The sequence below is a fragment of the Mobula birostris genome, chromosome 7, assembly GCF_030028105.1.
Source record: "Mobula birostris isolate sMobBir1 chromosome 7, sMobBir1.hap1, whole genome shotgun sequence".
Lineage (NCBI taxonomy): Eukaryota > Metazoa > Chordata > Chondrichthyes > Myliobatiformes > Myliobatidae > Mobula > Mobula birostris.
Window position 1 is genome coordinate 123,354,749 of NC_092376.1, and position 25,062 is coordinate 123,379,810.

The following is a 25,062-nucleotide window of genomic DNA, read 5'->3' on the forward strand; positions in this document are numbered from 1 at the left end:
AGGTCTTAATGAGGTAAACAACAGGAATTCTGCAGATGCTGGAAATTCAAGCAACACACATCAAAGTTGCTGGTGAACGCAGCAGGCCAGGCAGCATCTCTAGGAAGAGGTGCAGTCGACGTTTCAGGCCGAGACCCTTCGTCAGGACTAGCTGAAGGAAGAGTGAGTAAGGGATTTGAAAATTGGAGGGGGAGGGGGAGATCCAAAATGATAGGAGAAGACAGGAGGGGGAGGGATAGAGCCAAGAGCTGGACAGGTGATTGACAAAAGGGGATACGAGAGGCTCATGGGACAGGAGGTCCGGGAAGAAAGACAAGGGGTGGGGGGGGAACCCAGAGGTTGGGCAAGAGGTATATTCAGAGGGACAGAGGGAGAAAAAGGAGAGTGAGAGAAAGAATGTGTGCATAAAAATAAGTAACAGATGGGGTACGAGGGGGAGGTGGGGCCTAGCGGAAGTTAGAGAAGTCGATGTTCATGCCATCAGGTTGGAGGCTACCCAGACGGAATATAAGGTGTTGTTCCTCCAACCTGAGTGTGGCTTCATCTTTACAGTAGAGGAGGCCGTGGATAGACATGTCAGAATGGGAATGGGATGTGGAATTAAAATGTGTGGCCACTGGGAGATCCTGCTTTCTCTGGGGGACAGAGCGTAGATGTTCAGCAAAGCCATCCCTTTCTCACAATTCCTCCGTCTCCGCCGCATCTGCTCTCAGGATGAGGCTTTTCATTCTAGGACGAGGGAGATGTCTTCCTTTTTTAAAGAAAGGGGCTTCCCTTCCTCCCCTATCAACTCTGCTCTTAAATGCATCTCCGCCATTTCACGTACATCTGCTCTCACTCCATCCTCCCGCCACCCAACTAGGAATAGGGTTCCCCTGGTCCTCACCTACCACCCCACCAGCCTCCGGGTCCAACATATTATTCTCCGTAACTTCCGCCATCTCCAACGGGATCCCACCACTGAGCACATCTTTCCCTCCCCCCCTCTCTCTGCATTCCACAGGGATCGCTCCCTACACAACTCCCTTGTCCATTCGTCCCCCCCATCCCTCCCCACTGATCTCCCTCCTGGCACTTATCCGTGTAAGCGGAACAAGTGCAACACATGCCCTTACACTTCCTCCCTTACCACCATTCAGGGCCCCAAACAGTCCTTCCAGGTGAGGCAACACTTCACCTGTGAGTCGACTGGGGTGATATACTGCGTCCGGTGCTCCCGATGTGGCTTTTTATATATTGGCGAGACCCGACGCAGACTGGGAGACCGCTTTGCTGAACATCTACGCTCTGTCCACCAGAGAAAGCAGGATCTCCCAGTGGCCACACATTTTAATTCCACATCCCATTCCCATTCTGACATGTCTATCCACGGCCTCCTCTATTGTAAAGATGAAGCCACACTCAGGTTGGAGGAACACCTTATATTCCGTCTGGGTAGCCTCCAACCTGATGGCATGAACATCGACTTCTCTAACTTCCGCTAAGGCCCCACCTCCCCCTCGTACTCCATCTGTTACTTATTTTTATGCACACGTTCTTTCTCTCACTCTCCTTTTTCTCCCTCTGTCCCTCTGAATATACCTCTTGCCCATCCTCTGGGTCCCCCCCCTTGTCTTTCTTCCCAGACCTCCTGTCCCATGATCCTCTCGTATCCCCTTTTGCCAATCACCTGTCCAGCTCTTGGCTCCATCCCTCCCCCTCCTGTCTTCTCCTATCATTTTGGATCTCCCCCTCCCCCTCCAACTTTCAAATCCCTTAATCACTCTTCCTTCAGTTAGTCCTGACGAAGGGTCTCGGCCTGAAACGTCAACTGCACCTCTTCTTAATGAGGTAGACTGGGCTAGGCAAGAGTATTTCTTTTTATATTAGGGAAGTATCTTATAATATCGGGATAGAAGCTGACCTGAATGGTGATAGATTTTATTATTTCTGCACAATGGGTGGGTGAGAACAGGATATTTGTGGCGGGTGGAGCCTTTGACTATGATTGTTGTTTACCAAGGCAGTGAGAAGTGCAGCCAGGGACCATGGAGGGGAGGCTGGTTTCTGACCTGTGCCAATCTGTGTCCACAATTCTGTGCTGTTTCTAGAGGTCATGGGTAGAACAGTTACCATACTAATCTGTGGTGCATCTAGTCCTAAGTAAATTTATTTACAGGCCTTGTATTTCTCCGTAAAGAAATACAATAGAATTTACAAAAATATATACATGGACTCTAACAAAACAAGCTACTGTATGTGTAAAAGGAAAATGGTGCAAATAGAAATATAGAGAACCTGGGCTAAGAACCCTTCAAAGTCAGTTTACAGAGTAAGTTCAGAGTCATGGTGAGTGAAGTTATCCTTGCTGATGATTGTAGGGTAATAACTGGTGGTGGTAGTGAGAGGAGTGCATTGTCTAGACTAGATGGTGGGGGGCTCTGATAATGGATGCTGCTTTCTTTTGACAGCACTCCATTTAAATATGCTCAGTGGTGGAGAGGGTTTTGCCTGTGCTGACTGAAGTCTGCCAGTGAGGAAATCAATGATACAGTTGCACAGGATGTAGAGAATCAAATCTTGGAGCTTCATGATGAGTGGGAGGCAATGAATGTAGTCAATGAAGAGCATCCTGATGTAAGCATCTTCATTATCCAGGTATTCTAGAGCAGAGTGAAGGCCCAATAAAATGGCAAATGATTTGTTGTGATTGCAACAGATCCAGGTTGCTTCTCAGGGAAATGTTTTTATGACCAACCTCTCAAAGCACTTCATCATAGTGGATGTAAATGCTACTAGGCAATAGTCACCAAGGCAAGTTGCTACATTTTTCTTGAGCACTGGCATGACTGAAACTTGCTTGAAGCAAGTGGGTACCACAGATTGCTGAAGCAAGAGATTGAATTTGTCCATAAACACTCCAGCCAGTTGATTAGCACAGTTCTTGAGTACTCTGATTGGGGAAGACTTTGAATGATTTTGTGGAGACACACTGCCATGACTCTTTATCAAGTCCAGGACAATCATAGCATATTCATTCAAGTCCTCTTACAAGTCCATGAACTGTATTAAAAACAATAATCTACTGCAAGTGCCTTTATTGTCCAAATGCTCCATAGATGTTTACGGCCAGGGAGGTGATGACTGTCATAATCCTTTTTCATTGGCAGGCAAATTGCAGTGAATAGAGGTTGTCTGAGAGTCTGGAGTTAATCCATGCCACTATCATCCTCTTGAAGTACTTTTAGAAGATCCTAAAAGTGGGGTTCTGCAGGGAATGGATTTGGGCCCACTGCTGGTTTTAATTACGATTTGGATAAACAGATAACAAATAAACTAGTAAAATTTGTTGATGACGCAAATAACATTCAGGCAGCAGAATCAATTAGATCTACACGAAATCCAGACACAAGCAGATAAAAGTCAGTTAAAATTTAATGTAAGTAAATGTAAAGTATTACGTAGAAGGAGAAATATTGGATATAAATAGACAATGATCTTGCGTTAGAAAGTGCACCGCATGAGAAGGATTTGAGCGTCCTGCTAGACTCATCACTGTCAACATTTAGACATTGCACAGAAGCGATTAGGAAGGCTAATAGACTGTTGGGCTATATAATGCACTTAAGGAGAATGCCTCGACGTGTAAGTCGTGTAACCTTGAATACCATATGTGAAGGCAATGGAGAAAGTCCAGAGAAAGGCGACTAGGCTCATTCCAGGTCTGCAGGGTGTGAGCTTGAAGAAAGATTGAAAGAATTAAATCATTTTAGCCAAGGTAGACTAGAATGAGGGGAGACCTGATAGACGTGTTCAAAATCATTACGGGTATAAGTAAGTGGATGCCAGCTGCTACTTCAAAATTAATCCATCATCAGGGTACACGGGGCCATAGGTGGAGACTGGTTAAGGGGAGATTTCAGACCAACATTAGGAAGCATTTCTTTACACAGCAAGCTGTGGACAAATGGAACAAACTCCCTAATTGTGTAGTTGAGAGTAGTCCCTTAGAGACTTTCAAATCTAAACTCAATAGTTATTTCAACACACTATGTGAATAGGAGTTGGGCAAACTTTGTTGGGCCAAATGACCTGTTCTTGTCAAAAACTTTCTCATGTTCTAACCATTCTGGATATCACTATATTTTCTACTTTTATCTATTTTAGCTTAGTAAGGGATGTCTCAGTTCTTCTGAGCTACAGAAAGAAAAAAATACATGTACTCCTTCTTCCCTATATTGGCTTTATTGAAATCAAAATCTTTTGGGCAGCTTCCTTTTCACCACCATCCTTCCTCAGGTTTACAATTCTGTGGAATTCCTTTTTAGTTTTATTTCCACTTCGGTGCTGTATTGCCCTGTCTAACTCCTATCTTCCCTGCCAGTTCATCACAGCCATCAATTCCTTTATCCTTCATACATGTATTTACTTCCTCTTTAAATATGCCCAAAACTCTAACCCCTACAACCCTCTAGGGTAGAGAATTCTGGAGATTCGCCATCCTGAGAAGATCCTCACACCTCAGCTTTAAATGACTGCCCACTAATCTTGTAACCACGCCCCCTCGCTAGGGATTCTCCCACTAGTGAAACCACTAACTAATGTCATGCCCTCTATTTTTCCAATAAGATCACTTCCCCATCTCCATTCTTTCAAACTCCAAAAAATATACATCCAACTTCTTTAGCCACTCATAAGAAAACCCTCTTAATTCAGGAATTAACTTAGTGAACCCATTTTGGATTTATTTTTCAGTACTGGTATTGCACCATTAATGAGAAAAACAATTTCCTCTCACCAGATCTTCTAGCTGCAGTAGTTATTTTTGGATAGAAATGGATTTTCTCTCCTGTATTTTGTTAAAGCTCAGTAGCCTTTGACTAACTAACAGGTCGGCTGGCACTGTGAGATTAGCGCCGGGCTTGAGAACGGAGGTTCCCGAGTTCGATCCAGTGACAGACCGCTCCCGAGCGCACTCTCCATCCGTGCCCGGTTGATGTCAAGCTCACAACTTGACCTTGTAAAAAAAACACTGCCATCTCCAGTTTAAATTCCCACGCGGAATATCGTGGAGGATCAAATACCCATACTCACCAGCAGCATAAAGGCCTGAAGAATTAGTGCACCAAGGACAATTCAATAATTATGCCCTATTAGATTAGATTAGATTATGAGGACACGCAGTCCTCTTTTATTGTCATTTAGTAATGCATGCATTAAGAAATGATACAATGTTCCTCCAGTATATCACAGAAACACAAGACAGACCAAGATTGAAAAACTGACAAAAACCACATAATTATAACATATAGTTACAACAGTGCAAAGCAATACCGTAATTTGATAAAGAAGAGACCATGGGCACGGTAAAAAAAAGTCTCAAAGTCTCTCCAAAGTCCCATCATTTCACACAGACGGTAGAAGGGAGTAAAACTCTCCCTGCCATGAACCTCCAGTGCCGCAAACTTGCCGATGCAGCACCCTGGAAGCACCCAACCACAGCCGACTCTTGAGTCCATCCAAAAACTTCAAGCCTCCGACACTGAGCACCATTTCTGCCGAGCGCTTCGACCCCGGCCCCGACAACAGGCAATAGGCAAAGCCCAGGATTTGGGGCCTTCCCCTCCGGAGATTCTCAATCGCACAGTAGTAGCGGCAGCAAAGCAGGCATTTCAGAAGTTTCTCCAGATGTTCCTCCATGCTTCTCATGTCTGTCTCCATCAAATCAGGATTGCGCATGGTACCTACTTAAGAAATACTGATATCATTTTGGAGCGGCCGCGCGCGCTGCGTCACGCCATCTTCTCCTCCCCTCCCTTTGAATCAACATGAATCAACATGTATGGGAAATAAATAAATCAGTTTCATATTGATTACCTTTGCTCTGAAGTTCTGAAAGGTTGATTAGAAACATTAATTTTCTATCTCAAATACTGTAATTATCCATTAGTTAGTTGAGCCATGGCCCCTCAGTAAAGTGAATCTGTATTGTGCCTTTTCAGTAACATAATCCCATAGTGCTCCTGGCAAAAGTCTAGGAAGTGAAGGTCAGGTTTTAAGAATGGAAGTGGAGGGATCTCTAAGCTACCCAAAATTAAAACAGCACATTGTTAATGTATAACATTAAATTCAGACAGGAGTCAAATACATTCAGATTTAACAAAAAGCAAAATATGCATTATGATAAGAAACTTGAATCTTAACTAATCTTGATTGCTCCCTTTAACAGAGTTTTATTTAAAGCATTAAGATTCACCATATGGTTTATATAATGGTTTCAAATGCTGAAGCACTGATATTTAAAACTTCCTTAGCCATAGGTGAGGTGCCAGAGGATTAGAGGATAACCAACATTGTTGCTTTAAGAAAGGCTCAAAGAACAAGCCAGGAAATTATAGGCCAGAAAAGCCGACATCTGTAGTGAGAACCTTACTGGAAGGTACTCTAATGGACCGGATATACAAATATTTGGATAAACAATGACTGACAGGGATAGTCAACAAGGGTTTGTGCGTAAGTCACGTCTAACCGATCTGAGTTTTTCGAGGAGAGTTGATGAAGGCATGGCAGTGTATGTTGTCTACATCAACTTTAGCAAGGCCTAAGACAAGGTCCCACATGGGAGGTTAGTCAAGGTTCAGTCGCTTGGCATTCAAGACGAGGTAGTAAATCGGATTAGATATTGGCTTTGTGGGAGAAGCCAGAAAGTAGTAATAGATGGCTGCTTCTTTGACTGGAGGCCTGTGACTAGTGGAGCATTGCAGGGATATGTGCTGGTCCGTTGTTGTTTGTCCTCTATATGAATGATCTGGGTGATAATCTGGTTAACTAGATTAGCAAATTTGCAGATGACACTAAGATCAGGGGTGTAGTACAGTGAGGAAGAATATCAGAGCTTGCAGTGGGATCTGGAGCAACTGGAAAAATGGGCTGAAAATTGGTAGATGGAATTTAATGCAGACAAGTGAGAAGTGTTGCACTTCAGTAGGACCAACCACATAAATGTTACACAGTGAATGGTAGGGCACTGAAGAGTGTAGTGGAACAAAGATCTGGGATTACAGGCCCACAATTCATTAGGAGTGGCAGCACAGGTAGGTAGGGTCATAAAGAAGGCTTTCGGTGCATTGGGCTTCATAAATCCAAGTATTGAGAACAGGAGATGGGATGTTATATTGAAGTTGTATAAAATGTTGGTGAGGCCTGATGTGAGATACACACAGTACTTTTGGTCACCTACCCAGAGGAAAGATGTCAATAAGGTTGAAAGAGTACAGAGAAAATTTACAAGGGTGTTGCCAGGACTTGAGGACCTGAGTTATAGGGAAAGGTTGAATAGGTTAGCACTTTTTTCTTTAGAACATAGAAGATAGAGGAGAGATTTAATAGAGGTATACAAAATTATGAGAAATATAAATAGGGTAAACACAAGCAGGCTTTTCCACTGAGGTTCGGTTAAACTAGAACTCGATGTCACAAGGGTGAAAGGTGAAATGTTTAAGGGGAACATGAGGGGTATCTCCTTCACTCAGAGGGTAGTGAGAATGTGAACAAACTACCAGTGAAGTGGTGCATGCTGGGTAGATTTCAACATTGAAGTGAAATTTCGATAGGAACACGGATGGGAGCAAGATGGAGGGCTATGGTCCGGGTGTAGGTCGATAAGACTAGGCAGATTAATGATTCAGCATGGACTAGAAGGGCTAAATGGCCCAGTTCTGTGCTGTAGTATTCTTTGACTATGACTATCATTGAACTTCAGACAAAATGCCGAAAATACGGGTTTTCTTTGAACACATAAACTAGAACATGATCACTGCTGTTTGGAGATCTTACTGAGGATCAATTGGAATCTCTCCATTGGCTTTTCTGCAGTTTTTCCAGTCCAACTACAGTGACTTGTCTCAGACAAAATCTGCTTCAGTAGACATATACATATTGATATCATGGAAGCCAAATAAATTTTAATCACTTTGTTGTGAAAATTCTGACTTTATTTGCATTACTGCTCTTTCATGATTCACACCAACTACTTTCAGGAATTCCCTTCACAATTCCCTCCACTTCTATTCTTCTTAAAATATGACCTTCACTCCCAAGACTTCTGCCTAAAGCACCATAGAATTATTTTATTGAAAAGGTGCAATAGAGATTAATTTTACCGATGGGCCATAGCTCAACTTCCACAGCAATAACCAGATTTGAGATAGAAAATTTACATTTTAGATCAACCTTTGAGAACTTCAGATCAAAGGTCATCAACCTGGAACTGACTCCTTCTCTTACACAAATGCTGTTGAAATGGTTTACAGGTTTAAACAGTTAACAGGTTGAAATGCTCCAGACTGGCACCCTTAAGGCCTGACTAGACCCAAACTCACAGAAAATACAGACAAAAGAAATTGCCCCCAATCTTCCTCTGAGCCGGACACTCCCCAAGACATGCAAGGGTTCAGCGCACAGTGCAAAGCTGGAAGTTTGAGTCAAAAATCCTGTGAGATGGAATTGCAAAAGTTAGGTTAATTAGTTACAGATTAGTACAGATCTTAGTTAATTTTAGATCTTAGTCAGGATTAATTATTATACTATGATACTACAGTTTCAAAGTATGCTGGTGACAGCTGAATGCCAGACCAGAGGCTTTCTACTTGTATTTCCATTTTTTTTATATAGTTCCAGCAAGTTTCATTTTTTGTTTTTTAGGTTAACATATATTGCTTCCAACTTCTGAAACAATCTGGTTCTAATCCATTCACATAATTATTGATCTTCAACTTCCACTTTAAGACATACCCAGCTCATCTCCACAATTCTTGGGTACTCCATGGAAATTGTTCACTGCTTACCATTTAAAATATTTTTCAATTTTGAAATACTAGATTCTCCTTAATCATTCTCATGAAACAGCCTTTCCTTATAACCATAGCTTGCCAATAAATGCTGCCAACGCTACTTGAGCTTACCTCTGACCCTAATAAGTTTGAAAGCAATTTTTCCAGATCCAAGTCCAACTTTTCCAGATCCAATCCAACTTTTCCAGAGTTGCTGTAACAAAGCCATTCCAGTCCACAACAAGGACCTGTGCAGAACCCTTTGCCCATGAACAACTCAGGGGAAAAGCCTGACAGTTGGCTAATCCTTAGACTTGTCAGACTTGAAGAATTTGAAGATTTTGAACATCTTTGACACTCAAGCGTTCAAAATTATTAGATGCATCAATGATTTCCACACCTCCTCCCCCAATTACAACCGTAGGAAAACATTTAACTCAATTACATTGTAGCATTTCTCCATTCAAATGACTCAGTATCAGCTCTTAGTTGCCACAGACTTATCAAAGAGATTCCTGAACACATTTTGAAATTTACAGCAGGTTCACACTACCACTGCAAGCTCACAAATTCCACTTTACTGTGTACTTCGACACAATTCACCATTACACAACAATTAATGCTGCTGTCTCAGCTCCAGAGACATGATAGGTCCTGCCTGCGTGAAGTTTGGACATCCACCCCATGGCATTAAGTTTCCACAGAGTGTTCCAGTTTTCTTCTGCAGACTGCAGTGTGTTGGTAAGTTAATTAACTAGTGTATGGCCCTTACTATAGGCTCATATTAAAAATGGTTAACAGAAAAAGGAAACCAAGATCATGTATGACAGAATAAGTTGCAGGAGCACAGGATATGAGAGGAGTGAGACTTATGAGATTGCTATGACAGAGGGAATTAAAGAGCAGTAGCCAAGTTCATAATTTTTACAAATCCCAAACCCAGCAACACTTAGAAAATACATGCACAGACCTGCCAGTAACTTCCAAAGATTTTAGTGGCTTAAATGTGCTTTAACTATATGTCCAAAATTTCAGACATTATTTCCAACCAGAAATCTTTTTAATAACATGCACAAAACAACTTTCCACTTTTATATACCATTTTTCCATTTATGGAGTGTGCTGATTTTAACTTGTTCATCGGCCAACACATTCTCAGCTGTAATCTTAGACCTGTTTGACCACGTGCAAGAAACCTATAATTTAGGAAATACTTCCTTTTCAACCACATCATTAAAATATTTGTTTTTTTGCTGTCATCTTTCCTTTTCTCAGTGTACTTACGTCTACTAATTTTAAATTTTGGAATAATTCCCCTCATTCATGTCTAGATTCACCAAGCTAACCCGAATGATCTGAAAATCCATTTGTCCTTGCATGAGGGAAATTATACTACATTGCTAGAGCACTTAGTAACATACAGCATTCTTTACTATACATGAGATTCCTCAAAATTCGAGTTTAATCAAGCAGAGCCCAGTCTTTTTGAATAGATACACAAATGAATTTTCAGATCTTTTCTTAATCATTCCCTTGAAATAACAATGAAAATAAGTTTTACAGTGGAATGACTCAAGGACTATTTTGATTTTTCTTCTTCTTTGCTGGGTTGTTTTGGTAACTAAGTATACAAGTTAGTTACCTTAAGGAACATGCTTGATGTTCTCTATTTCAAATTTTGTTGAGAGTAGCATCATAAAACTTTACATTTCTAGCAAAAGATTTAATAATTATGGAAAACTAAGTTCAAACTAATTCAATTGAACCCTACAGTACAAAAACAATTTGCTAATAAGTGTAGGTTCAATTTAATATAGAGAATGTATACAATAGACAACCCAAAATGCTTACACCTTGCATAACAGGTTTTGAAGTTATTGCTATTCATAGTTGATCATTAATCCTTCAAAGATACTAACAACTGGCATGACAATATTAAAAATTAACATACAGAAATGTTATTTGCAGACCATTTTGCTTCACAGGACAGCCTTAGCAGTGAGGCCTCCAGTTCATTCAGACCAAAAGGTTTAGCATGGCCAGAGTATGCCAGGAGAGGGCAGGAAATGATGAGGTGAGTGTGATCTGGTACAAGGTCACTATCCTATTATCACTTTCTAGCTGTCTTGTTAGCTCTATATTCCACTGCAACTGAACAAGCTTAACTATTTTATTACTCAAACCCAAACATGGCTACAAATGTCAAATATTATTCAAAACACAGAATCTATTCTACGCTAATAGCAATTCTAATCATGACTGCCAGAAGCAAGTTAAGTCAGCAATGCGATCGCTTTATGCAGGCAAATTGCTAGTTAATTTTCACTTCACAGAAAAACTACTTGGTGTGTGTTTAGAAACGACACAAGTTTACTTTTAAATGCCTCATCTGAAGAGGCAATAAAAACCATGGGCTTTTGCCAAAAATTCAGGAATCATGCAATGAATATATTACTACATTTTCTTAAGCCAAATTAATTTCTTGATGGCAGACATTGGGATTTACAAAATGTCAAAGTAATAATGTATAACCATTTGATAAAGAGAAAAGGCTATGCAGTGTATTTTTTAGAATTTATTAAATTATTTTCCCAAGATTTAAATTATGTTCTTTAGTGAAATCAAAACCTGCAAGATATTAGCTATTTCCACATTTCATTAGGCATTATGGAATGTTAGTACAAAAATATGATTACAAAATAATCACCTATTTGATACACATCATTTCCCCTCAGTTTTAAACTGTTTTAAGTCTTTGGTATAAATGTTGTAAAAAAAATGTTAAAAATTCTCGGCCACTAAACACAATTAGATTTCCACTATGTTGCTGCTAAATATTCACACTTGTTAGTTTTATTGCTTCAACTGCCAACCATCACCTATTCTAGTTAACACATTATAAATCACAATGCAGAATTCAAATTGATCCATGCTGTTGAATGTTGCTTGGTAAAGTTACTCAGGTGCAGAAGAAATAATCAATTGTAGTTTAAGATATTTTCATTCTCTGTAAAAAGAAAAACAATGCATAGAATGTAAATGATTATCCACAAGACATCAACTTTCATACATTAACATTAAATAAATTTTTTAATTTGTGTCCTAAAAAAGTGGTGTGATAATCTAAAGCAAACCACGAATTGGCACTGCTGCTTCCAGAAGAGCAACAATGACAAGTCTCAAATGTCTGACTCTCATTTGTTGGCTCATGAGTTGAGCAATATTAATGAGTAGATTTTAACATGAAGGATGTCAAAATTCCACAACTAGCTTCGTTTTAAATATAATACAATGAATTATGCATCTATTGCTGCCTGGCAATACCATTTCGCCCAACAGCCTGAAAAATCCAATTATGTAAGCACAACTCAGTTAAAAATATGGTCCAATTTTCACTGCTTTTTTGAGTCAAATTTACAAGTATACATGTAAATGATATGTTAGTGATACATGATAGACCGTGTAGTCTTGCAATCTGTAGGAACTTTTTACTAATATTTGGATAATAACAATAATTAAGCCGATTCTCAACATTACTCAGCATAAAATTTGGGAATTTTAAAATGGTGCAACTTCTTGCCGTTTAATAAGCTATTAATTTGTTGACGACACAAGTACTGTTGGCAGAATTGGAGACGGCAAAGACATGTACAGGAGCCAGATAGATCAGCTGGTTGAGTGGTGTCACAGCATCAACTTTAAACTCAACGTCAATAAGACTAAAGAACTGATTGTGAGCTTCAGAAAGAGTAAGATGAGGGAACACACAACAGTCATCACAAAGGGCGAGCAATTTCAGGTTCCTGGGCATCAACATCACTGAGGACCTCTTCTGATTACAACCAAAGAGGTGGTACAGGAACCTGAAGGCACACACTGAATGATTCAGGAATAGCTTCTTCCCCTCAGCCATCCGATTTTTGATGGAACAATGAACCCATGAACACTACAACATTACATTTTTTCTCTTTTAGCACTATTTAGTTTTAAATATATATACTTACTATAATTTAGTTTATCATGTATTGCAATGTACTGCTGCCGCACAACAAATTTCACAACACATGCCAGTGATATTAAACCTAATTCTGAACTATGTTGAAAAATTGATGCAGCAGAAAAATAGTTAAATTATGTGTTGTAAACAGCATAAGTTAGCTGACAAGCTTTGATTTAGAAATACAGTGGATTCCATTTAATTGGGTCATTGGTTAATTGGGGCAGCCACTGATTTGGGACACTAGGCCACTTAATTGGGACAGGACACTATTGCCGAGCAATTTCTAACTAGCAATAGTCACGTGCACTATGTGGCCGTTAAGACACTACACCGTGCTTAGAGTAAAGTTTTTGAAATAGCATTACTTGTAAATGTTTGTGTTCAAAAAGCAGTGATTTCTGTCACTGATAGTCAGATTTTTAATTATAGAAACTCTCCCGCACAGGTTTCTGTCATTGTAGGATACGATGGACAACCAGTCAGTATTGGTAATGTTCTAATTTGTTCTGTGTTTCACTTAAATACATAATTTGTTACTCAGTTAAACGGTAGTTTGTCTTTTTTATACCTTTTTAACTACTTCCATGAAATTTTGACTAAATGGGGCAGCTATTTAATGGGACCAAAATGTACGGGTCCCAATGTGTCCCCATTATCCAGAATCCACTGTAATACCAAAAAATGAAATACAGCTATCTAGTGGATTATTTAATCCATTTTAGTTCTAGTATGTTAATTTACTCTTCCGCACATAACTCAAAAGCACAAAAATGTTAAGAGTCGGAAATCCAGAGGCACAAAACACAAAGAAAGCAAAGCTGAAACTGTCAAGACATGACATTGCATATATTTTTGGCAACCCACTGAAAATGAGTAAAAAGAGATTGTAGTTTTGATTCACAAAGGTACTACTGGAGAGGAAGGTGCAGCTATGAAGGACAAGGTGATGTGGATTCCTCCCACCACCAAGATTTGGATAGTTATTTGAAAAATGTTACAGGATTGAACAAGTGACTGTGATGGGTCAAGACGGCAGACACAGAAACTCTTGAACAAATTAGAACAGACTGCTTTGATAGTAGGCATTTCTGTAAATTGATCGTGAGCAGTTAAGATTTTTTTTATATATATAAGCTCATCCCACATGCTCTTTGCTACAATTCATGTATCCCCCAACCCTGCAACACCCCTCCAACCCATTTCCCCAACCACCAAGCTCTAGTCACTGCACTGCTGTCCTCCTCCCCACATTTAACCTTGAATTCATGCAATAGCTAGAACCAGTCTGAATGCATTACACAATCAAAATCAGGTTTCATTTTCACACTCCCAATTTCATTTATTTGTGTTATTCAGCATAAACCTGCACCTTTTCACAATCCCTTGTTAAAAAATGACTTTTTTTTGAACACAGATAAGTCACCTGGACCAGATGGGACTACACCCCAGGGTTCTGAAAGAGGTATTGAAAAGATAGTGGGAACATTAGTAGATTCTGGAATGATTTTGGAGGACTAAATAATTGGAAATGTCACTCCAGGAAATTATAGGCTAGATAGCCTGACTTCAGTGGTTGGAAGATGTTGGAATCCATTATTAAGGATGAGATTTCTGGGTACCTGGAGGTCTATAATAAAATAGGCCGAAGTCAGGGGAAACTTAAGGGGAAATCTTGCCTGACAAATTGGTTGGAATTCTTTGAAGAAATAACAGACAAGATGGACGAAAGGAGAGTCACTGGATGTTGTTGGCTTGGATTTTCAGAAGACTTTGACAAGTTGTCGCACATGAGGCTGCGTAATAAAATAAGAGCCCATGGTATTACAGGAAAAATACTAGCATGGATAGAAGATTGGCTGACCAGCAAGATACAAAGAGTCATAATAAGGGGTTGGCTGCCAGTGACTAGTGGTGGACCACCGCCTAAAAATAGATCAGGGGTTACCAATCTGGGATCCACTGACCCGTTAGTTAATGGTTTTGTTCCATGGCATTAAAAAGGTTGGGAACTCCCAAAACAGAGGAATGTCCATTTATTACAGAGATAAGAAGGAATTTCTTTAATCAGAGGATGGTGAATCTGGAATTAATTACCAGGGGCAGCTATGGAGGTCAAGTCGTTGAGCATATTTAAAGCAGAGGTTGATAGGTTCTTGGTTAGTCAAGGTGTCTGTCAAGGGTTATAGGGTAAAGGCAGGAGAATGGGGTTGAGAGGGGTAATGAATCAACCACTATGGAGTGGTGAAGCAGACTTGATGGGCCGAGTAGCTTAATTCTCCTCTGATGCCTTATGGTCTAAATATGGTTATTTTAAGTACTTAACATCTGGCAAGCTTTACCTAAGCAAGATCTGGGCAAAATGCCAGTTCTTAAGACAAATACCAAGGTCATTAAACAGCTCAGATATATTAGTACTGTACACACTGAGTAAGCTAACCTAAAACAAACAGAATTTATATTGTGTAAAACAATTCCTCAAAAAAAAAAGCGCTTACCTCTACTTCATAGAAGTTTTTTTAGGTGATGAATTCAGGGCCAATGGTAGAACAAGTACCAGACTGTTTCATTTTTTAACTGTGGACCAAACAGAGGATTCAACTGGGACAGGATTGCAATTAGCCAGCTGCAAGGTAAAAGAAAACCTTACTGAAAAAAACCATTTTATTCCAAATTTTAATTACATCTATTTTCTGGTAACAAAAAAGGTAACATTCATGATTTATGTCCAGTAATCACTATGAAATACCACAGATTATAAGCCCTAGTAAATTGTAGAAGTTAGAACATTGGCTTTAAAAAAAATCACTACAGCAATACCAAAATATTGATCATTTACTCTTCAGATATCAGCTTACATATGCAAAACAACACAGAATAGTACTGCACAAAGACAGGCCCTCTGGCCTATGATGTCAAATTAAATTAATCCCAGCTGTCTGCATGTGATCCATGTCCCTCCATTACCTGCATGCTCATATGCCTGTCTAAATGCCTCAATGATATGGCTTATTGCCGATTACCTTTGGCTCAGTGCCCAGATAACATGATCAAAATAGACATTATGCAATACTGCTGTTAAAAGACAAGATATAAAGTGAATTACAAGTGAAGGGTTTTAGATGCAATGTTTATAAGCTCATGAGAATGAAGGCAGCTTTGAATCATCAGTAGTCCCACTGAAGGGTATCAAGTTCATTACCACTTTGCAAATAAAATGTCAAAAAGGATAGAACACCTGCACCATGACATTAGTTTGCATCGGTAACATGGAACCAGTTCAAGGCAACAGACAGATCACATAGCAGTTAACTGATGGCAGGATGTGGTTTATGCTTCCATTAGATCTTTGATTTGTAGTTACCACTCAGAAATTTGCACAATTCAGAATGTTACTACAATATACAGTGAACGAATACAGCACATTAATTAGTGCTTGAAACCAAAGAATAATCAACCAAGGTCAAATTATGTGTAGTTACTATTAACTACAAATTTAAGTCAGTCTGTTTTACTTGATTTCCAAAAAAAGACATTGGTGTAGACACTCCCAGGCAGGCTAAAATAATAGGATGTGGCTTGAGCTAATCTAGGATGTTTGATCCTGAATCAGATAGGAAGAGGCAGAAAGTTGTTAATTTTTGCTGTAGCATTAGCAACAAAGCTTTCATAGCAACGCTATTTTTATATCAACCAGGAAGCTAAATTGTTTTAAGTCAGTGCAATCTTATCTGTAAATAAAGTCACTTCACTCCTGCAAGGCTGCATTTACTGTTTCCAAAAGAACATCTCTGAGGCACATACAGCCCACGTAAAAAAAAAAGGCTGCTCTTCCATTTTGCAATTGACAGCTAAAGTTTTCACAACGATTCATTCGTTTTCAGTCTATATGTGCTAGATGCTTGCTGACAAACAGATTTATCAGATTTCTTGATGACAATCTCACAACTCGTTACGGTAGAATTTAAGGTAGACCTTTGATGGCTTATCCAGCAACTTAATCAGTGAACTACCAAATAGATTATATTCCTTACATATAAAAAATCAGTAATTTAAATGGTGCATTGAGTTGAGACATATGTAAGGATAAGAATTTCAATGGGAGGTAAGTAACTTAGGTACGGAAGTAAAAGTGTAGTAATGCATAATATTTGATTAAATTTCACCAGTTCGAGTTGAAAGAGGGAAAGAATGAAAATAATGGAACAGAATAGTACAGTATAGTACAGGGCCTACGGCCCACAATAATCAGGACATGTAGTTCAGTTAAGGTTTCAATTTAGCTTGTTGAAGCACCTTCAATTACTCCAAAAGACTGAGGTTTGGTAAAATACTGAAAGGCTTTTATTCGCTGTACAATTCGACCTCCACAGTGAGTGTCTGCCCCCGGACTGAGGGGGAGGGGCAAGGCGAACACCTTTATACAGGACTCTGTGGGAGGAGCCACAGGGGCAGTCAGCAGAGGGGTGTGTCCAGACAGGCAACCGAGTTACAACATATACACATTCACCCCTCCTTTTTTTAAGAAGAGTCCCGCGGGGTGAAGTGACTGACAATATTTACAAGAAGTATATTTACAGGTTAAGTCTATCAGGTGGTCGAGTCCGTCGCTGTGATCTACGTAGCACCGGCGATGGCAGTTGTGCTGGCTCCGGCCTGACTTCAGGTGCCAGCACATTAGGCGTCGGTAATCCCTCGTGCGTGAGCGTCACGCCCGGTATGGGAGTGTCGTGTGGTGTCTGTATAGGGTTTGGGGTGCACGGTGTCTCGTAGGTACATACATTGGTGGGTACGGGGTCAATAGTCACCACGGAGGGTTCAGGGTAGGGGCCCGGAGCTCCTGCGGGCGCCAGGTCGCAGATGGAGACCGTGTCCTCCCGCCCATCAGGTAAAACCACGTAGGCATACTGGGGGTTCACATGAAGTAAGTGAACCCTCTCGACCATCGGGGAGTATTTATTGCTCCTCGCATGTTTCCGGAGCAGCACTGGCCCCGGGGACGTCAGCCAAGTTGGTAGGGTGGTTCCAGTGGTCGACTTTCTGGGAAAAGAAAAGAGCTGCTCATGAGGGGTGGCATTGGTGGCTGTACATAACAGGGAGCGGATGGAGCGGAGTGCCTCGGGAAGGACCTCCTGCCAGCGGGAGACCGGCAGTCCCTTTGACCTGAGGGCTAAGAGTGTGGCTTTCCACACTGTGCCATTCTTCTTCTCTACCTGTCCATTCCCCCGGGGATTATAGCTCGTGGTCCTACTGGTTGCAATTCCCCTAGCCAGTAGATATTGGCGCAGCTCGTCACTCATAAACGAGGACCCTCTGTCGCTGTGGATATAGCATGGGTATCCGAACAGAGTGAAGAGCTTGCACAGGGCTTTTATAACTGACGTGGTAGTGGTGTCGGGGCAGGGGATGGCGAAGGGGAACCGCGTGTACTCGTCAATTACGTTAAGAAAGTACACATTGTGGTCGGTGGAGGGAAGGGGGCCCTTAAAGTCAACACTCAGTCGCTCAAAGGGGCGGGTGGCCTTGATGAGTGGTGCCTTTTCGGGTCGGTAGAAGTGCGGTTTGCACTCTGCGCAGACTTGGCAGTCCCTGGTCATCATCCTGATCTCCTCAAGGGAGTAAGGCAGGTTCCGGGCTTTCATGAAGTGGAAAAGCCGGGTGACTCCCGGGTGGCAAAGGTCTACATGTAGGGCGTATAGACGGTCGATCTGCGCGCTGGCACACGTTCCCCGGGATAGGGCATCGGAGGGCTCGTTGAGCTTCCCAGGCCTGTACATGATGTCATAGTTGTAGGTGGAGAGTTCGATTCTCCACCTCAGAATTTTATCATTTTTGATTTTGCTCCGCTGCTGATTATTAAACATGAACGCGACTGAGCGCTGGTCAGTTAGCAGGGTGAACCTTTTGCCGGCAAGATAGTGCCTCCAGTGCCTTATAGCTTCCACTATGGCCTGGGCCTCTTTCTCTACCGCAGAGTGCCGAATTTCAGGGCCCTGAAGGGTACGGGAGAAGAACACCGCTGGTCTTCCTGCCTGGTTGAGGGTAGCAGCCAGCGCAAAGTCGGAGGCGTCACTCTCTACTTGGAAGGGAATGGCCTCATCCACCGCATGCATTGCTGCTTTGGCAATGTCCCCTTTTATGCGGTTGAAGGCCGTGTGGGCCTCGGCAGAGAGGGGGAATGTGGTGGACTTGACCAGGGGGCGGGCCTTGTCTGCATAGTTAGAGACCCATTGGGCGTAATATGAAAAGAAGCCCAGGCACCTTTTGAGGGCTCTGAGGGTATTGGGAAGAGGGAGTTCCAACAAGGGGCGCATACGGTCGGGGTCAGGGCCAATGACTCCATTCTCCACGACACACCCAAGGATAGCAAGTCGGGTGGTCCCAAATACACACTTGTCCTTGTTATAGGTGAGGTTGAAAGATTTGGCCGCTTGGAGAAATTTTTGGAGGTTGTTGTCGTGATCCTGCTGATCATGACCGCAGATGGTGATGTTATCCAGATATGGGAACGTGGCCTTCAGTTGGCACCGGTCCACCATCTGGTCCATTGCCCTCTGGAAGACAGATACACCATTCGTGACACCAAAGGGGACGTGCAGGAATTGATAAAGCCTGCCGTCCACCTCAAAGGCAGTGTAAGGGCGGTCCTGCTGGCGGATGGGGAGCTGATGGTAAGCAGATTTTAGGTCTATGGTCGAGTACACCTTGTACTGTGCTATCTGATTGACCATATCCGCAATGCGGGGTACAGGGTACGCGTCGAGCTGCGTGAACCTATTGATGGTCTGGCTATAGTCCACGACCATCCTATTCTTCTCCCCGTTCCGAACAACCACCACCTGCGCCCTCCAAGGACTTGTGCTTGCCTCAATGACCCCCTCCCTGAGCAGCCGCTGCACCTCCGACTTAATGAAAGCTCTGTCCCCCGCGCTGTACCTCCTGCTTCTAGTTGCCACAGGTTTACAGTCGGGGGTCAGGTTGGCGAACAGCGGTGGAGGAGGGATCCTGAGGGTGGAGAGGCCGCAAGTGGTGTCGGTAGTGTGGCAGTTGGCATGATGTTGGGTGGGATGCGCGGGTCGATGTGTGTGTGTGGTCAGTAGCGGGGTACGTGACATATCTCTACAAAACAGGGGATTTATGACAGTAATTGGCGGGAGAGGCCCATCATACTTCATTGTCACGCTTTTCAGGTGGCTCTGGAAGTCCAACCCCAACAGCACAGGGGCACACAGTTGAGGCAAGACCAGTAACTTAAAGTCCCGATATTCTGTGCCCTGCCCCACTAGCGTCGCTACACAACCCCCCCGGATGTCTGTTGTATGCGACCCGGAGGCCATGGTGACCCTCTGACTTACCGGCCATATCATGAGTCCACAATGCTGCACCGTGGCCGGGTGGATAAAACTCTCCGTGCTGCCTGTGTCAAACAGGCAGCTTGTCCTGCACCCCTCCACCAGGATGTCCATCATTCACCTTGCAAGCTGGTGGGGAGTGCTTTGGTCGAGGGTCACAGAAGCCAGGGTGGGGTCGCTGTCTTGGTCCGGCGTGGTGGGGTGGCCCGTGAGCACCCGTTGGTCGTCGGCGGTGGAAGGTGGCGCCGACCAAGATGGCCGCCCCCATGTCTCGCACGTGGTGGCAGTGTGCAGGGAAGATGGCGACCCCCACGTCTCGCACGCAGCGCTACTCGATCCCGCTCGCGGTTTTGACTTACAGACCTCGGCGAAGTGGCCCTTCCTTCCGCAGCTGGAACAGGTAGCTTGTCGGGCCGCACAGCGTTTCCAGGGGTGCTTCTCCAGTCCGCAGAAGTAGCACTTCGCGGACTCACGACTGGCTGCAGCCGAGGTCAATCCGCCAGCGGGTTGCGGGTTCTGTGGCGCCCACGAGGCCATCGGGGGATTGCGTGCCTGGAGAGCCTCGGAGTTATGCAGAGTGGCCTCCAACGTAGCAGCCAGCTCAATCGCCGAACTTAGGGTAAGATTGGCTTTTTCCAGCAGCCGCTGGCGCACGTACACTGACCTGGTCCCTGTGACGAAGGCATCTCTCACTAGGAGTTCTACATGCTGCGCCGCCGTCAGCTCCTGGCAATTGCAGGCCCGCACGAGTGTCTGTAGGGCCCGGACAAACTCAGCACTCGATTCCCCGGACCGTTGTTGCCATGTCGCTAAGCGATGCCGAGCATAGACGCTGTTTATCGGCCACAGGTATTGTCTTTTGAGTGTGTTCATCGCGTCGTCGTAGTTCGGCTGGTCTCTGATCAGCGAATAAACCCGTGGACTGACCCTGGAGAGTAGAACTCTGCACTTCGCTACGGGGTCGGTCGCTTTAATCTCCTCTAGGTACACTTCGAAGCAGGCCAGCCAGAGTTCAAAAGCGTTTCCAGCATCAGGCATTTGCGGATCGAGGTCTAATTTGTCTGGTCTGAGGGCCTGTTCCATGTTTTAAAATGTACAGCGAATAAAATTGAAGCACCTTCAATTACTCCAAAAGACTGAGGTTTGGTAAAATACTGAAAGGCTTTTATTCGCTGTACAATACGGCCTCCACAGTGAGTGTCTGCCCCCGGACTGAGGGGGAGGGGCAAGGCGAACACCTTTATACAGGACTCTGTGGGAGGAGCCACAGGGGCAGTCAGAGGAGCCACAGGGGCAGTCAGCAGAGGTGTGTGTCCAGACAGATAACCGAGTTACAACATATATACATGGTTTACCACATTTGTGTTGGGTTAAGTTATTCCAGTATGCCTGTAATAGGTATGATAAATAGCATAACCTCCAACTTAGGTCATAATCAACTTAATTTATTATGTAATTTCGAGTTAAACAATCCAAATTCACTCATTTGGAGCACAGGAGGAACTGGTGCTTATGGGATGTATTCCAGCAGGGTCAACTCTTTCAGAAAAGGAAAAGGATGCCAGGATTCTCATATAGGGTCTTCCAATAATTCAGGATATCCCAAAGTATTTCTACAGCAGGAGAAACTAAGTGCAGTTGAAGTAATCATGAAAAGAAAATAATTTGCACACTGGAATGGCCAACAAACACAAAGACAAAAGATCAGGGGAACTCACTACTCAATAACTTTGCATTAATGATTCATTTTTCACATAAATTATTAATAGTTCTAAAAATTCCAAAGTTTTTGCAATATTGTACTGAATTGTTTGCCTGAGAATACGTTCAAGACTCAAAACTTGACTTCTGACTGAAGAGATGAGTGTTCAACTTGTGAAGCAAAAGTTAACAGGCACAGGAAAAACAGCAAGTGCCATGCATCCTAGCCAAAATGTGATTAGCCCAGGTACCCTGTATATTTCACAAAAACCTCGGAACAAAGGCATGACTGGCACTCTCACACATCACAAAATAATCAAAATATCTGTGCTACATTTTTATATTTCAGATTAAAAAAAACCAAAAGAATTATTTTTCATTTAGTTTAAATCTAGCAGTACATAAAACAAAAGACCATTCTTTTATAAAAGATTGGAGAAGTAAGTGCAATGGTATGCCTGGCTTCTTGTGAACCCAGCACAACCAGCTTATAGGTGGCTGGCTGCAACAGCAACACCAGAATCCAAATGAGGGAACAAAATGTTAAGAATTCATTGATGCATCAAGAGGAAGTCTGCCCAGAATCTAGGCTATTTCCTAAATTGCATATCACAGACTGTCCAACAACAGTGCCTTTCATTTTTGTTTCACAACAGCCTCTGTGTGCATCTCAAATAACCAATTGTTTTCCCTACTTTCCCATTTTACCATACATTCCCCTCTACAAGTCACACTATTTCTTATTCCCCCCCAAAAAGCACCTGTTAACATTTTACAGAAGAACTGTACAAAGAAAATCAGTTTTAAGTTGCTCATGGATATTAAGGAAGCTTTGCTGTTGCAATTTTGCTCAGTCCAGCCCTAATCCATCCTCCAACATCACTGCCAACACAGACTCCAGGCATTATAAAGCAACTTTATTTCAATAACCAAGAATTTGAACTGTTTTCTTAAAGTTTAAGGAATACCTCTATTTTTTGTTACGATACAGAATATGACATTCTTAGTTATTCTTGCTCTTAGAACACTGCACCATAGTACAGGCTCTTTGGCTCATGGTATTATGCTAACCCCTTAACCTACTTCAAGATCAATCTAACCTTTCTCTCCTTTATAGGCCTCTATTTTACTATCATCCATATGCCTATCTAAGAGTTTCTTAAATGTCCCTAATGTATCTGTCTCTACAACCACCACTGTGTAATAAAAACACGTACCGCTGACACCTACCCTCTGCTTTCCTCCAATCACTTTAAAATACACCCCTCCCCCATATTAGCCATTTACACTCTGGAAAAAAGTCTCTGGTTATCCACTCGATTTATTTCTCTTCTCATCTTGTCTATCATGTCATCTGCAATCTCTCTATCCTTTCTATTTCCATCATGTCGTCTGCAATCCTCCTTCGCTCTAAAGGGAAAATCTATAGCTCCCTCAACCTAAGCTCATAAAACATGCTCTCTAATCCAGGCAGCATCCTGGTAAATCTCCTCCACACCTCTCTAAAGCTTCCACATCCTTTCTATAAAGAGACAACCAGAACTGAACACAATATACTGAAATCTAGAATAACCTATGCTATCCACAACCCCACCAACTTCGATGTCCTCTAGAAATATACTAATCAATCCTTCATTTCCTCATCCAAGTCATTTACAAAAACTACAAAGAGCAGGAGTCCCAGAACAGATCCCTGTGAAACACCATTGGTCAGCAATGAGTAGGCAGAAAACACAACATCTACAACCGCCTTCTGCCTTCGAGAGGCAAGCCAATTCTGAATCCACAAACCAAGTTTATCTGGATTCCGTGACCCCCAACTTTCTGAATGAGCCTACCATGTGGAACCTTTATCAAATGCCCTACCAAGATGTATATACACCACATTCACTGCTCTACCATCAATGTGTTTTGTCTCATCCTGAAAGAATTCAATCAGGCTCGTGAGGCCTGACCTGCCCTTCACAAAGCTATGCTGAGTATCCCCAATCAGACTAATAAACAGTACATCTGTTTCCAAGTTATGCCTAATAGCATAATTCCCCCTTCCCCAATTAATTACTTTCCCATCCCATCTGCCCCTACTCCTCTCCAAGGCTAAGGTGAAGCTCAGGGCATTGTGTTACATGCTCAACGAGATCTGTTTTTTTTTTGTGAGAATGATGTAATGGTCTTTTGGAGGTCACCTGATGTGATTTTGCCCCCCGTGACTATAAAAGGTTCGACTCAGGTGACGCAGTAGATTTTTGAGTTTGTAGATTTCTAGGTAGAACGTGTTGTGCCTCCGTTTCTGTTGCGTGTTTGTTTTTTTGTGACACAGTTTCATTTTTAAAACGGAAGGTGCATTCTCTTACAAGATATTGCCTTTGGACTGGAAATTTGTGGCTGGAAGTGCCAATTTACTCAATTCCGACAGTTTTGAAGGGAGAGTGAAGAATTCATCGAGGTGAAGGATCGAGAGAAATCGGCATTGTTTGGCAGATTAATAAAGGATCCACCTTATTGAGTCTTCATCGAAGAGAACCTGCATTGAGATAACTCTTGCAATAGCACAATGAGTTCATGCAACAAGGCTCTCTCTCTCTCTCTAAAGGAATTTAAGATCAGTTGATTTAAACTGTTTATTTTCGGCATCAGGAATCCTGTGGACGGAACCAGCAGTAAAGGTGCATCGGTGAAGAAATCTTTCTCCAGAGAAGTCTCTCCCAATTGAATGTGTAAAACTGTTGGACTTTCAAAGTTATCGCTTTAAGAACTATATCTGACTGTATCACTTTAAGAACTGTTTTTGCATTTAACGCTTTAAGAACCAGAGCTGAGTGGAGTTGATGAACGGCTGCGTACCTGTTTAACCTTCGGTTAAAGTTTTCCTTTGTGTTTTTTTTTCCCCCTTATCGTTTATATGTGTTTAATAAATGTTTGGTTGTTTTCATAAAACCTGTCTCAATTAATATTCATTGTTGCCGGTTATGAAACAGTTGTCTCCAAAATGCTCACCCACCGAGAAATCTGACACCTGACCTGATTGATTGTCCAACACTAGATCCAGTATGGCCTTTCTTCTAGTCAGCCTGCCTAAATTTTGCAGCAGAAATCCTTCCTGGACACACCTAAAAGTATTCATTAAGGATCTCAACTTGCATAACCATCTGTTACAGCTCCTCACATACTTTTCTTTCGTCTAACTTCAGCCTATGTTATG

General features: G+C 42.3%; 1 protein-coding gene across 1 annotated transcript in view; it reads right to left on the reverse strand.

Annotated features, from left to right (window-relative positions):
* Window positions 1-11,372: 11,372 nt before the first annotated feature.
* atp6v0e1 (ATPase H+ transporting V0 subunit e1) overlaps window positions 11,373-25,062 on the reverse strand; it is a 68,653-nt gene continuing 54,963 nt past the window's right edge. Inside the window, exons 3-4 of the mRNA XM_072263706.1 lie at window positions 15,306-15,433; window positions 11,373-11,817 (exon numbers count right to left, since the gene is read on the reverse strand). Coding sequence (XP_072119807.1) covers window positions 15,340-15,433 — 94 coding nt within the window. The 3' untranslated portion in view covers window positions 11,373-11,817; window positions 15,306-15,339. The remainder of the gene's footprint in view (window positions 11,818-15,305; window positions 15,434-25,062) is intronic.